Source organism: Macaca mulatta, chromosome 9, assembly GCF_049350105.2.
Source record: "Macaca mulatta isolate MMU2019108-1 chromosome 9, T2T-MMU8v2.0, whole genome shotgun sequence".
In the NCBI taxonomy this organism is placed as follows: Eukaryota; Metazoa; Chordata; class Mammalia; order Primates; family Cercopithecidae; genus Macaca; species Macaca mulatta.
The window spans coordinates 111,388,980-111,402,028 of NC_133414.1; the positions used below are offsets into that span (position 1 = coordinate 111,388,980).

The 13,049-nt window shown below is 45.2% G+C and overlaps 1 protein-coding gene across 14 annotated transcripts in view; it reads left to right on the plus strand.

Annotated features, from left to right (window-relative positions):
* The first annotated feature begins 759 nt into the window (after positions 1 to 759).
* CNNM1 (cyclin and CBS domain divalent metal cation transport mediator 1) overlaps positions 760 to 13,049 on the plus strand; it is a 67,537-nt gene continuing 55,247 nt past the window's right edge. For all 14 annotated transcript variants that reach the window (XR_013398237.1, XR_003719428.2, XR_013398238.1 and 11 more), the window contains exon 1: positions 760 to 2,364. Coding sequence is in view for 10 of the 14 variants with exons in the window: in XM_077947187.1 (XP_077803313.1) it covers positions 792 to 2,364 (1,573 nt within the window). In the remaining 4 variants the exon portion in view is untranslated. The remainder of the gene's footprint in view (positions 2,365 to 13,049) is intronic.

Consider the following 13,049-nt stretch of genomic DNA (forward strand, 5'->3'; position numbering starts at 1 on the left):
ACAGAGCAAGACTCTGTCTCAAAATAAATAAATAAATAAATCTCATATAAATGTGTGTGTACAAATTTATACATAAATAATTTTAACACAAATGGTAGCATATTATACTTGCTGTTCTGCACCTTACTTTGTTTCTACAATTACTTCAGAGATTTTTTTCCACATCACATATACAATGGATCCATCTCATTATTTTTTCTTGCCATATAGTATTCCATTGCACAGTGGTTTCATTTATTTCAACAGTTTCATATTGATGGACATTAGGATCTTAACTTGAACTTAAATAATTCAGAAATTTTTACAATAATGAAAGGTCGGCTGGAGTTGAGCCTAAAAGTTTTCACATATTCAAGACTTGACTCCAGAATATTCTTTTGACCAGAAGGGGGAATGCAAGTGGCAGGAGAAGCAAAAAGCTGGGAAATTTCCCGGGCCAATGGGGAAGCAGTGGAGCCGGCAGGGAATTACTGCCGGTTAGGAGTTCGCAGAGGGGCACCTTACTTTTGGAGTAGGAGGCCGTCTTGCAAGCCGAGACTTTTCAGGCTGCAGCCCAGATATACCGAAGTGTGTATCGGCTACGCACAGTGTGGTGATGCCTGGCCACCTCCAGCCTCCCGCGGGGACCCCCTGCCCAGGCGGAGTCTGAATGCCCACCGCCACCAGCCCACGCGCGCAGTGGGCGTACACGTGGTGACCTGCCTGCGGCTGGGTTCCCGGCTCCGGCTCCTCCTCCCTCCAGCTCTCGCTCAGCTTTCTGCAGTATCACGTGCAGCAGCGCTGGTTGCAGGATGGCGGCGGCCGCGGCGGCGGCGGCAGCGGTGGGTGTCAGGCTCCGGGACTGCTGCAGCCGAGGCGCTGTGCTTCTGCTCTTCTTTTCCCTGTCTCCTCGGCCCCCGGCCGTCGCCGCCTGGCTGCTGGGCCTGAGGCCAGAGGACACTGCTGGAGGCCGAGTGTCCCTGGAAGGGGGCACCCTGCGCGCCGCCGAAGGCACCAGCTTCCTCCTGCGTGTCTATTTCCAGCCAGGACCGCCGGCGACCGCCGCACCGGTGCCCTCACCGACCCTCTCCTCGGGGGAAAATGGCACCGGCGACTGGGCTCCGCGACTCGTGTTCATCGAGGAGCCCCCAGGCGGTAGCAGCGTGGCCCCTAGCGCGGTCCCCACGCGCCCCCCGGGACCGCAGCGCTGCCGGGAGCAGAGCGACTGGGCATCGGACGTGGAAGTCCTGGGGCCCTTGCGTCCCGGGGGCGTGGCAGGCTCGGCCCTGGTCCAGGTGCGAGTGCGGGAGCTGCGCAAGGGCGAGGCGGAGCGGGGCGGCGCGGGCGGTGGCGGGAAGCTCTTTTCGCTCTGCGCCTGGGATGGGCGCGCGTGGCACCACCACGGTGCCGCCGGCGGCTTCCTGCTGCGCGTCCGCCCGCGGTTGTACGGCCCAGGCGGGGACCTGCTGCCCCCTGCGTGGCTGCGGGCGCTCGGGGCGCTCCTGCTGCTAGCCTTGTCGGCCCTGTTCAGCGGCCTGCGCCTGAGCCTGCTGTCGCTGGACCCGGTGGAGTTACGGGTGCTGCGGAACAGCGGCTCGGCCGCCGAGCAGGAGCAGGCGCGCCGCGTGCAGGCCGTTCGCGGCAGGGGGACCCATCTGCTCTGCACCTTGCTCCTGGGCCAAGCCGGAGCCAACGCGGCCCTGGCTGGCTGGCTGTACGCCTCGCTGCCGCCGGGCGTCGGGGGCACCGGGGAAGACTACAGCGAAGAGGGGATCCACTTCCCTTGGCTGCCGGCGCTCGTGTGCACCGGCGCGGTATTCCTGGGCGCCGAAATCTGCCCCTACTCAGTGTGTTCGCGGCATGGGCTGGCCATCGCCTCGCACAGCGTGTGCCTGACCCGGCTTCTGATGGCAGCCGCCTTTCCCGTGTGCTACCCGCTGGGCCGCCTGCTGGACTGGGCGCTGCGCCAGGAGATAAGCACCTTCTACACGCGGGAGAAGCTGCTGGAGACGTTGCGGGCCGCAGACCCCTACAGCGACCTGGTGAAGGAGGAGCTCAACATCATACAGGGTGCCCTGGAGCTGCGCACCAAAGTGGTGGAGGAGGTGCTGACCCCCCTGGGAGACTGCTTCATGCTGCGCTCAGACGCGGTGCTCGATTTCGCCACTGTCTCCGAGATCCTGCGCAGCGGCTACACTCGCATCCCAGTGTATGAGGGCGACCAGCGGCACAACATTGTGGACATTTTATTTGTCAAGGACTTGGCCTTCGTGGACCCCGACGACTGCACCCCGCTCCTCACTGTCACCCGCTTCTACAACCGGCCCCTGCATTGTGTTTTCAATGACACCCGACTGGACACGGTACTGGAGGAGTTTAAGAAGGGTGAGCAGGAGTCTATCTTCTCCCCCAACTCCTATCCCCTTCAAAGGTTTTATCCTTTCCTAACCACGTGAGGCTCTAGGTACCCAAAGCAATTTCTCTCCTATGGTACCAAAAACCCAAGGAAGACTCTACCTCTTGGCTCCCTGGCTATTTTCATCTCACTTCTACCTCACTTCTTGCTCCTGATTGAGCCCCAGGCCTCTTCCCCTCTACTTGACTCACAAGATGCAACATATTCCTTATTTATTCCATTCCACCAGTGTTTTTCCAACGCCTACCAAGTGTCAGATACTGTGTAGGTCGGAAATAGCCCTTGAAGGTCATTGCATAGCTCCCCACCTATTACAGGAGGCACCTCTACAGGTTCCCATACAAGCAGCCTTTGCTTTAAACTCCCAGGGCTGAAAGCTATTTACAGAGCAAACTAGTCCCATTGCTGGACAGCTCCAGTGGCTGACAATGTCTTCCCCATATAGAGCAGAAATTTGTGTCTCCAAATCCTCCTAACTCTTCTGCCTTTTGAATCATGTAGACTAAGCCCAAACACCTTAGACATTCTTCCCCATATTTAACTTCCCATCAGGTATTGGCTGCACACATATCAAGTACTCAGGTTCAGGGCCTGGTGCGGTGGCTCATGCTTGTAATCCCAGCACTTTGGGAAGCTCAGGCGGGAGGATTACTTAAGCCCAAGAGTTCAAAGCTGCAGTGAGCTGTAATCCCACCACTGTACAAAAGAACAAGACGCTGTCTTTGAGGGGGGAGGGAAGTACTCAGATTGGGGGTTAAAAGTTGACTAAGGCAGTAGGATCCTTGTAATTCTGGGAACTGTGGTCCTGTGAAATAGGATAGATCTGAACCTGAAAAAATATTCTGGGTAGAGGAGATCCTAGAAAACTTGCATACCCAAATGAGTGGGGTTTCCTTCAGTGCAGTCACCATCCTCCAACCCTCCTCCCCAAACTCAGGCTTGATGTCATGCTTATAACTTGTTTACTTCATGTCTGAGTTTGTCTTCAGAAAGTGCCTTCTGGTGACTATAAATTCACTCAAGAAAAATCAGCCTGGGTACATTAGAGTCACTCTTCTTGGCATTACACAGTTTGACTGCCCCCCTAGTTCACCAGATTTCGCCCAGAACCCTTGACTGTTTTTTAAAATCAAATCTACTTTCAAGAATCAACATTGAGACCATTCAAAAGACTATCTCACAAACCCTGAAAGCAACTCCAGACATCATAATTTGAAAACAGGGACACAATTAGAATAAATGTAGAACTTTCCAGAATGACTCCTCTGAAGGAGGCACTCATCTGATATGAGTTGGAATGTTTATTAAAAACAAAAACCAAAAAAATCAATCCCTTGACTTCAGATTCAGGCTTCAGATCTAGCTTCCTTGTGGCTAGCAGTACTCTCATTTGACTGCATTTTGTATAAATTTTTTTGTCAAAAATGTAATCCATGATAATTTGAGCCCAAGGCTGCAGTGAGCTATGATTATGCCACTGAACTGTAGCCTGGATTACAGAGCAAGACCCAGTCTCAAAAAAGAAAGAAAGAAAGCGAGAAAGAGAGAAAGGATGGAAGGAAAGAAGGAAGGAAGGAAGGAAGGAAGGAAGGAAGGAAGGAAGGAAGGAAGGAAGGAAGGAAGGAAGGAAGGGAGGGAGGGAGGGAGGGAGGGAGGGAGGATGGGAGGGAGGGAGGATGGGAGGGAGGGAGGGAAGGGGGGGAGGGAGGGAAGGAAGGAAGGAAAGAAGGAAGGAAGGAAGGAAAGAAGGAAGGAAGGAAAGAAGGAAGGAAAAGGAAAAATTCAATCTCACTACTTTAACATCATAAATAATCTTTAGAACTTTGAATACAAACAAATCTGGGGTCTTGTTCCTGCCACAATATTTTGAAATCATATTAAATATTAAAATGTAGCCTGGGAGGGGGGAAAAGGTCTAAAAGCTACTTTCAGTCTCAGATTTGAGAGAACAGCCCTAGACTTTGTGTTGGTATGATGAAAAGGGAGAGAAATGTATATATGGCAGCTATTTTAGTCCATTTTCGGCTGCTGTTTCACCCTGTTCAGTCCATCTCACCTTAATCCTTGCATTCATAGCTCCCACTGCAACTTGAGGTTCCTCTATCCACTCTTAGAATTGTGCTGATATTTTGTGTATCTTAGAGAAGTAGGGTCTTAGATCTGGGCATTGGGGGGCATAAACCACAGAAATTTATTTTGTCAAAGATCTGGAGGCTAGCAGTCTGAGATCAAGGTGTCTGGGCAGGTTTGGTTTCTTCTGAGGCATCTCTCCTTGGCTTGCAGTCACCACCTTCTGTGTCCTGACATGGTATTTCCTCTGTATGCATGCATCCCTGGTGTCTCCTTGTGTGACCAAATTTTCTCTTCTAGCAGGGACACCAGTCAGATTGGATTAGGCCCACCCTACTGGCCTCATTTTAACTCAGTCACCTCTTAAAAGTGATAGTTAAGACACAGAGCAGTGTGTCATTGTCATATGCTGGCAGAAGATATTTTAAATGAAACTCCTATGAACTCATTCCTTCACTTGTTTAGGTTTTTTTGTTTGTTTTTTGTTGTTGTTGTTGTTCGTTTGTTTGAGACAGAGTTTCACTCTGTCGCCCAGGCTGGAATGCAGTGGCGCCATCTCGGCTCACTGCAACCTCTGTCTCCTGGGTTCAAGCAATTCTTCTGCCTCAGCCTCCCAAGTAGCTGTGAGTACAGGAGTACAGCACCAAGCCTGGCTAATTTTTGTATTTTTAATAGAGAGCCACTGCACCCAGCCTCATTTACTATTTTTTAAACATCTGTACAGTTTTAGGCAACAGGGGAGACAAGAAGACTGTCCTCAGGAGGTTAGCAATATACAGGGCATAATGAGCAGTGTTTTGAAGTAGGAATTGTCATATCAACTCTTATATCCCCAGCACCTTACACAGTGCCTTGTACATAGTAAGCTGTTCCAAAAAGTTGATATTGATCTGAAATGAATCCCTGTTCAGAGTTTCTAAACGTGGTCTGAAAAAAGTTCCTTTAGTGTTCTATTAATGGCTACTTTGTTTTTACGTAGATCACTAAAGAGAAGCAAGCCATTATAGAGAATACTATGCCAAGGAAGATATTTCCACTTCCTTTCATAGCCTTGCTACTTCCTCAAAGTAAGGTCCATGAAAGAGCAGCATGAGTCTCACCTGGGAACATATTAGAAATGCAGAATTTTATGCCTTACCCTAAATCCACTGAATGAAAATCTGCATTCTAGCAAGCCTCCAGGTGGCTCCTATGTGACATTAAAGTTTGAGAAGCATTGCCTTCAGAGACCCCTTATTAACAGTGTTTGGTAGATCTGCTTAGGATAGAATATGAGACATAATGAAGAAGGTGGATGTCCTCAGGCTGCAAGCCGTATAACATAGTGGTCATTTTCTTTAGGAGTTATACATTTGCACCATAGGTTAGGAGATGAAAGCTGGGTTGAACTGCTTTTCTTTGCCTTTAAAAATAACTTTTTTGGCTGGGCACGGTGGCTCACGCCTGTAATCCCAGCACTTTGGGAGGCCGAGGTAGGTGGATCACCTGAGGTCAGGAGTTGGTGACCAGCCTGGCCAACATGGTGAAACTTCATCTCTACTAAAAATACAAAAATTAGCCAGGTGTGGTGGCACACACCTGTAATCCCAGTTAATTGGGAGGCTGAGACAGGAGAATTGCTGAGATAGGAGGCGGAGGTTGCAGTGAGCCAAGATTGCACCACTGTACTCCAGCCTGGGTGACAGACCAAGACTCTGTCTCAAAATAAATAAATAATTAATTAAAAAATAATTTTTAAAGCAGGTCTTTAATAGCTCTTCCATTTTTCTTACTTCCTTGCATCTCAAGTAACTTAACCACCAACAAATCCCTTAGAAGGTAGAAGAATGATATTAATAGAAGCCACAGTTACCATTAATTGAGCACTATCAGTTCTTCCAGGCACCATGCCAGGCCCTTTACATACTCAGAACAACCCTCCTGGGTAGATGTTATTAACCCCATTTTACAGTTGAAGAAACTAAAGCTTGGATCAATAACATGACTTGTACAACTTTCCATAACTAATAACTGACTGAATTGTGATGTGAACTACATCTGTAGGACCCCAAAGCCTGTTCTTTCCCTGCTTCACCCATCTTATTCCTTCCTCCATCCTGGAATGCCTGCCACCCACAGGGTTCAAAGGTAGCTTTTTCACCTCTGATTGCTGCCCATGGCTGATTCACCTCCAGTTTCTGGAGGTCAGTGATGTAGCTTTATAATTACAGTAATTGCTAACATGCATATTGCGCTTGACAGAACATTTCTATATACCTTCTCTTGTCCAATCTTAAACAACTCTGCAGTTACAGGTGATGATATGGGATTTTATCTTTTTACTTCTTACGAGTTGCAAGTCTTTAGCAGCGGGGAAGAGGAAAATGGTTTTTCACACTAGAGTGCTAGGTTTACAAAAGGGAACAATATTTCTCCCCACTGAACTGTAAGTTCATTGAGGGCAGAGAATGAATCTTATTTACTTTGTATTATCAGGGCAAGTACAGTGACCACCATGGCTAGGGGATGTATAAACATTTATTGAATAAATGGTTTTAAATACCTAACTTCTATATTTCTATGTTTGAGTGAGGTGACCTCTAAGTACAGAATAGTTAATGTTGTTCCTTAATCTCAGCAAATGTCTCCTCTTCCTCTTCAGGGGCCTCTATCCCCAGTAAGTGGCATCACTTGTGCCTTTAGTCACCCAGGCTAGAACGCTTTCCTTTGCATTCACCTCATCCTATTAATCATTGTCTTAGTCTGCATAGGCTGTCATCACAAAATAGCATAGACTGGTGACTTAAACAACAGAAATTTGTTTTCTCACAATTCGAGGCTTCAAAGCCAAGACCAAGGTTCTGGCCAACTCAGTTTCTGGTAAGGACGCTCTTCCTGGCTTGCAGATGGGTGCCTTCTCTCCATGGCCTTTCCTCAGTGCATGCCCACAGAGAGCAAGAGGTTCTGGTCCTCCCTTCTTAGAAAGACACCAGTCCTGTTGGATTAGGGCCCACCCTTATGCCCTCATTTAATCTTAACCACTGTACTTCCTTAGAGGCCTCTCTGGGGATTGTTAGGGCTTCAACATACGAATTTTGTGGGAAGACAAGCATTCAGTCCATAACAATCACCAAAGCTGGTCAAATAATTGGATGCCAATATTGCATCCAACTGCAGTCATATGTCATTTTGGTCAATGATGGGCTGCATGTACAATGGTGGTCCCATAAGATTACACTAGAGCTGAAAAATTCCTATCACCTAGTCATATCCTAGCAGTCATAACACCTAACATCGTCGTAAGGCAACACATTACCTTTACTGTGTTTAGATATGCAAATACTTACCATTGTGTTACAATTACCTACAGTATTCAGTACAGTAACATGCTCTACAGGTTTGTAGCCTAGGAGCAATAGGTTATAACAGATAGCCTATATGTGTAGTGCACTATATCCTCTAGGTTCTGTGTGAGTACATTTTATGACGTTCACACAATCATGAAATTGCCTAGCAATGAATTTCTCAGAGAGTGTCTCCATAGTTAAGCAGTACATGACGATTTCTTAAACCTGTACATAATTTCTTCCACTATTTCTTCCACTTAGTTATTCACTGATTTTATTCAACAAATAGTTGTGTTGGCACAGTGGAGAACACCACCAACATAGTCCTTGTCTGCATAGAGCTTCATTCTAATACAGGAGACAGAAATTAAGCAAACAGGATAGTGATTAAGAACATAAGATTTGGCCGGGCGTAGTAGCTCACACCTGTGATTCTAGCACTTTGGGAGGCCAAGGCAGGTGGATCATTTGAGGTCAGAAGTTAGAGACCAGCCTGCCAACATGGTGAAACCCCGTCTCTACTAAAAATACAAAAATTAGCTGGGCAGCAGTGGTGCAAACCTGTAATCCCAGCTACTCAGGAGGCTGAGGCAGGAGACTTGCTTGAGTCTGGGAGGCAGAGGTTGCAGTGAGTCAAGATCATGCCACTGAACTCCAGTGCGGGCAACAGAATGAGACCCTGTCTCAAAAAAGGAACATAAGACTTACTAGAATGCCTGAGTTGATACTGGCCCTGGGCAAATTACTTAACTGTTTATGTCTGTTTCATTATTTCAAATGAAAATAATACTAATATTTACTCATAAGATTGTGTGAAATATTAAGACTATTGCATTATGCTAACTTACTACCTGTCATATAAGTACTAAGTAGATGTTAGCTATGATTATTAAATATAAACACAAGTCTATTACTCATTTATGCAAATGCCTCCTAAGAAGTTACACTTTTTCACATTTTTGTCTCCCTCAAATTCATTCTTTCCAGTGCCACTAAAATAATCTCCAGTAACATCACTGCTTAAAACCCTTCTGCAGCTCCCCACTGCCTACGGGAGAAGAGCTAAGCTGGTAAGGCAGCCAGCAATGCACTCATGACCTGCTTCCTGCCCTCCCCTTCGGCCTCATCGCTCACCACTCCCTGCCACAGCTTTACCCTCCAGCAACGCTGAACTCTGTGGTGCACTGTGCTATTCTTGTCTTTGTCCCTTTATTCACACTGGACTTCTGTCAGGAATATGCTTTGCCTGACTAATTCATTGCCAGCTCTTTAATACTCAGCTCAGAGGCCACCTCCTCTGGGAAACTTCTCCTATAAACCCCAAAATACAAAAATAGATGTTTTGGCCAGCTTCATTGTTTTATGTGCATATCTCAATCATTGAACTAACAAGCTGTACTATCAGTGTGTATTTATAAGTGCCTCTCACCCATATAATGAGCATCTCCAGGGCAAGACTATCTTATCTATCTTTGTAGCTCCAGCAGCTAACGATGGATATGACACATAGTACATTTTCAATAAACGTTTGTTTAAAGACTGAATGGATGACTAAAGGAGTTAAACTTTAATATAGTGGAAGAGATCTGCAGAGCACTAGTAAATGAATTAAATCATTTTGCACTATGCAGCAGAACAAATCAAACTTAGACGTTTGTTAGTGTTAGAAGAAAAGTGTTGCATATATTGTTTCTCAGTTTCTTTAGGTACATCTATTAATATTTATTACAATTTCTTTTCACATGTAAAGCACTGTGCTAAGAGTTAGGGGTATGAGATAAAAATCTCTGTTCCCAAGGAGCCTAGAGCATAGTGGATGAGTAGCACTTCCCTTTGCAAAGCTAGAAGGCAAGCTGGACACTCACCTTTCCCATGACTTCCAGTGACCTTGAACTTACAAGTCACGTCTCAGTATATAAGTACAGGATATGGGTAAGACGGACCTTGGTACATAAAGCATTAAAATGAAAGTGCTATACTAGAAATGCAAAAATGCAATGGGAACATGGAGGATACAATAACTATGACTAGGTGGCATTTTCTTTTTTTTGAGATGGAGTCTCACTTTGTCGCCCAGGCTGGAGTGCAGCGGCATGATCTCGCCTCCCAGGTTCAAGTGATTCTCCTGCCTCAACCTCCCGAGTAGCTGGGACTCCAGGCATGTGCCACCATGCTCGGCTAAATGTTTGTATTTTAGTAGAGACGGGTTTTCACCATGTTGCCCAGGGTGGTCTCGAACTCCTGAGCTCGTCAGGCAATCTACCAGCCTCGGCCTCCCAAAGTGCTAGGATTACAGGTGTGAGCCACTATATCCAGTCATATGTTGCTTTTATAAATTTTTTACTGAAGTTTATCCTTCTATAATTTATACAGAAAAAAATTTAAATATAGAATAGTAGAAAAAAGAAGTATGAAAATCATGTGAGGATAATCATCGCACTGTCCTGAAATAGTAACTCAATATTTTGTCATATTAAAAATATATTGCACATAATAACAATCTTAATGAAATTCTTAAAAAGAAAACAAAGGAAAAACCCATTGTCCTGCCATCAAGCACAAATCAAATGTCCCATTCTAATCCTAACAGTGATTTTCTTATAGGATGGTATTTTTGCTATAGTTTCCTCAGGGTTGAGTTCTATAATTTGGGAAGACTAATTTTAAAAATGGAGCCGTAGAGATTTATCATACTTCTTAAATTTACTACTCTATTATTGGATTGCTTTTAGGAGACACCGAGTCCTGTATAGACAACAGGGGAAAGAAATAAAGCTTTGTTCTGAAGTCAAAGACTTCTGAGTAATACAGCACTGACTGACATTTAACTCAATTAAACATTTTAGCTTTGCTGGACTAGTAACACCATCTTTGCAAACAACAGAGCACAACTCATGTATGCTAGGTTGTTCCACCTATGCACTAGCATGGCTGTAACACAGTCTACTGCACAATCCCTACTCAGTCTTTGCTTATTCATTGATTCATTCAGTAAACATTTTTTGAACTCCTGTTTTGGGCCAGGCATTGTACTAGACTCTGGAAATACAGTGGTGAGGTAGGCAGACATTATGGAGCTAAAAATATCCTCTTCCATCTTTGGTCTTCCTGCAAGTGGTCTGTTGCCTAAAGTAGGGATCCCCAACCCCCAGACTGCAGACCAGTACCAGTTTGTGGCCTGGTAGGAACTGGGCCGCACAGTGGAAGGTGAGCAGTGGGCAAGCATTACTGTCTGAGCCCCACCTCCTGTCAGATCAACTGGGGCTTTAGGAGCGAGAACCTTATTGTGAATTGTACATGCAAGGAATCTAGGTTGCATGCTCCTTATGAGAATCTAATGCCTGATGATCTGAGGTGGAACAGTTCCATCCCCAAACCATCCCCCCTCCCACCCCAGTTCGTGGAAAAATCATCTTCCACAGAACCAGTCCCTGGTGCCGAAAAGGTTGGGGATCTCTGGCCTAAAGCGTGTCCAACCAGCCAGTAAGTGCTCCTGGCCCAGACACACAATGTGACCTTTTCACTGCAGAATAATCTAGTCCAAAAAGCCAATGTTTTACTTTACACTCCAAATGCTGACCTTAGCTATTTTTTCAGGAAGAATAACCATTCCATTGCTTAATTCTATAAAAACCTGCCAAAACATTAGTGCTATATTCTTTGTCTTCCATAAAAGAAAATAAAATTTTTCATTCACAATTACATTTCACTGGTGTAAATAGACATATTACATTTTTAAATGTGTTAAATGTTGCTAAATAATAATTAGTAAAATGTATAATGAGATGCTTACTTTCTAAACAATAGAGCAAACAGTAAACAAAGCGTAGTCTATTGTAATACAGAGAAAGAATGAAAGGAAACGAAAAAGGGAAAGTAATTAATATTCAAGATGATAAACTTGTGGGGTTTCTTCCTTTAAACATTTTCATTGTGATTGTTATAATATTGTTATATTCTTTTTTTTCCAGCCTGGCAAAAGAAATGCCAGGTAACAATAGAATCTGAACTGGAAGGGGCACTAATAAAACCTGTGAGAGAATCTCATTCACACTTTTTTCCAATTTAGTTATCTTTTCCAGGCCATACCAGCCTTCATTGTCAAACTTTATTTATCTATCTAAATCCCACAGGCTGCAGTTAAATTCCATTTTTTCTATTTACCATCCTTTGTGAGTATTCTTTTATTTGAAGAATATCATAGCTCATCTCAATTTCATTTTTTAGCTGCCAAATACATTTGATTGTGTTTCTCGCTCCCTTAAAGCATTTGGGTGTCTCCGAGGAAGGTCTGTGGGTTTTCCTAGTAGTACTCTCTTAAACTGAGTTCCTTCTAGGCCCATGTCTGGGGATTCTGAGACCTTCAATAACAACTCTAAATTCTCTTTTTATTTGCTGCTGTTATGCTGCTTTTCAAAATGAGATTCTCCTCAATTTTATTCTTTTCTTTTCTTTCTTTCTTTTCCTTTCTTTCTTTCTTTCCTTCCTTCCTTCTTTCCTTCCTTCTTTCTTTCTTTCTCTCCCTCCATCCCTCCATCTCTCTCTCTGTCTGTCTCTCTTTCTTTCTTTCTTCCTTTCTCTCTCTGTCTCCTTCCTTCCTTCCTTCCTTCCTTCCTTCCTTCCTTCCTTCCTTCCTTCCTTCCTTCCTGTATTGAATGGCCATTCTTCCCTGTCAGGCCTGTGTTAGGCACTGGGGATGCAGTGTGGACAAGACCGACACCATTCCTGCCCTCCTAGGGCTTGCAGTCGAGTAGGAGAGAGACACCAAGCCATAAATAATTACAAATTGTCCTAAGTGAGTTGAAGAAAAAGTATAGGGAGCTCTGAACATATAATAGATAGACTTGGTCTTATAGGTAAAGATAGACTGTCCCTCACCAAGTAGTATTTGAGCTGAATCCTAAAGGACGGTAAGAAGGCATTCATCAGAGGAGGAGCTTCCCAGGAGACAGGAACAGACATACAAAGGCCCTGAGGAAGAAGAGCCAGCATGGGTGCCATGCCAGGCTCTTGGGCTGTGTAACATCCAGGAGGGAAAGTACCACCTCTGCCAGCCACCCTCCCATTTTCCCCCATTGACTCTCAACATCATCTGGGCAGATCAGTTCAGTAGCATGTACTGAGTACCAGGCTCGGCAGATAGACATCGATATAAATGCAGTGCTGACCCTGCCCTCCAGGAACAAGAAAGAAGGAAGGGTCATGATGGAAATGATAATACAAAGCAGCCTGGGGTCCAGGCAATGGAATCCAGAAAT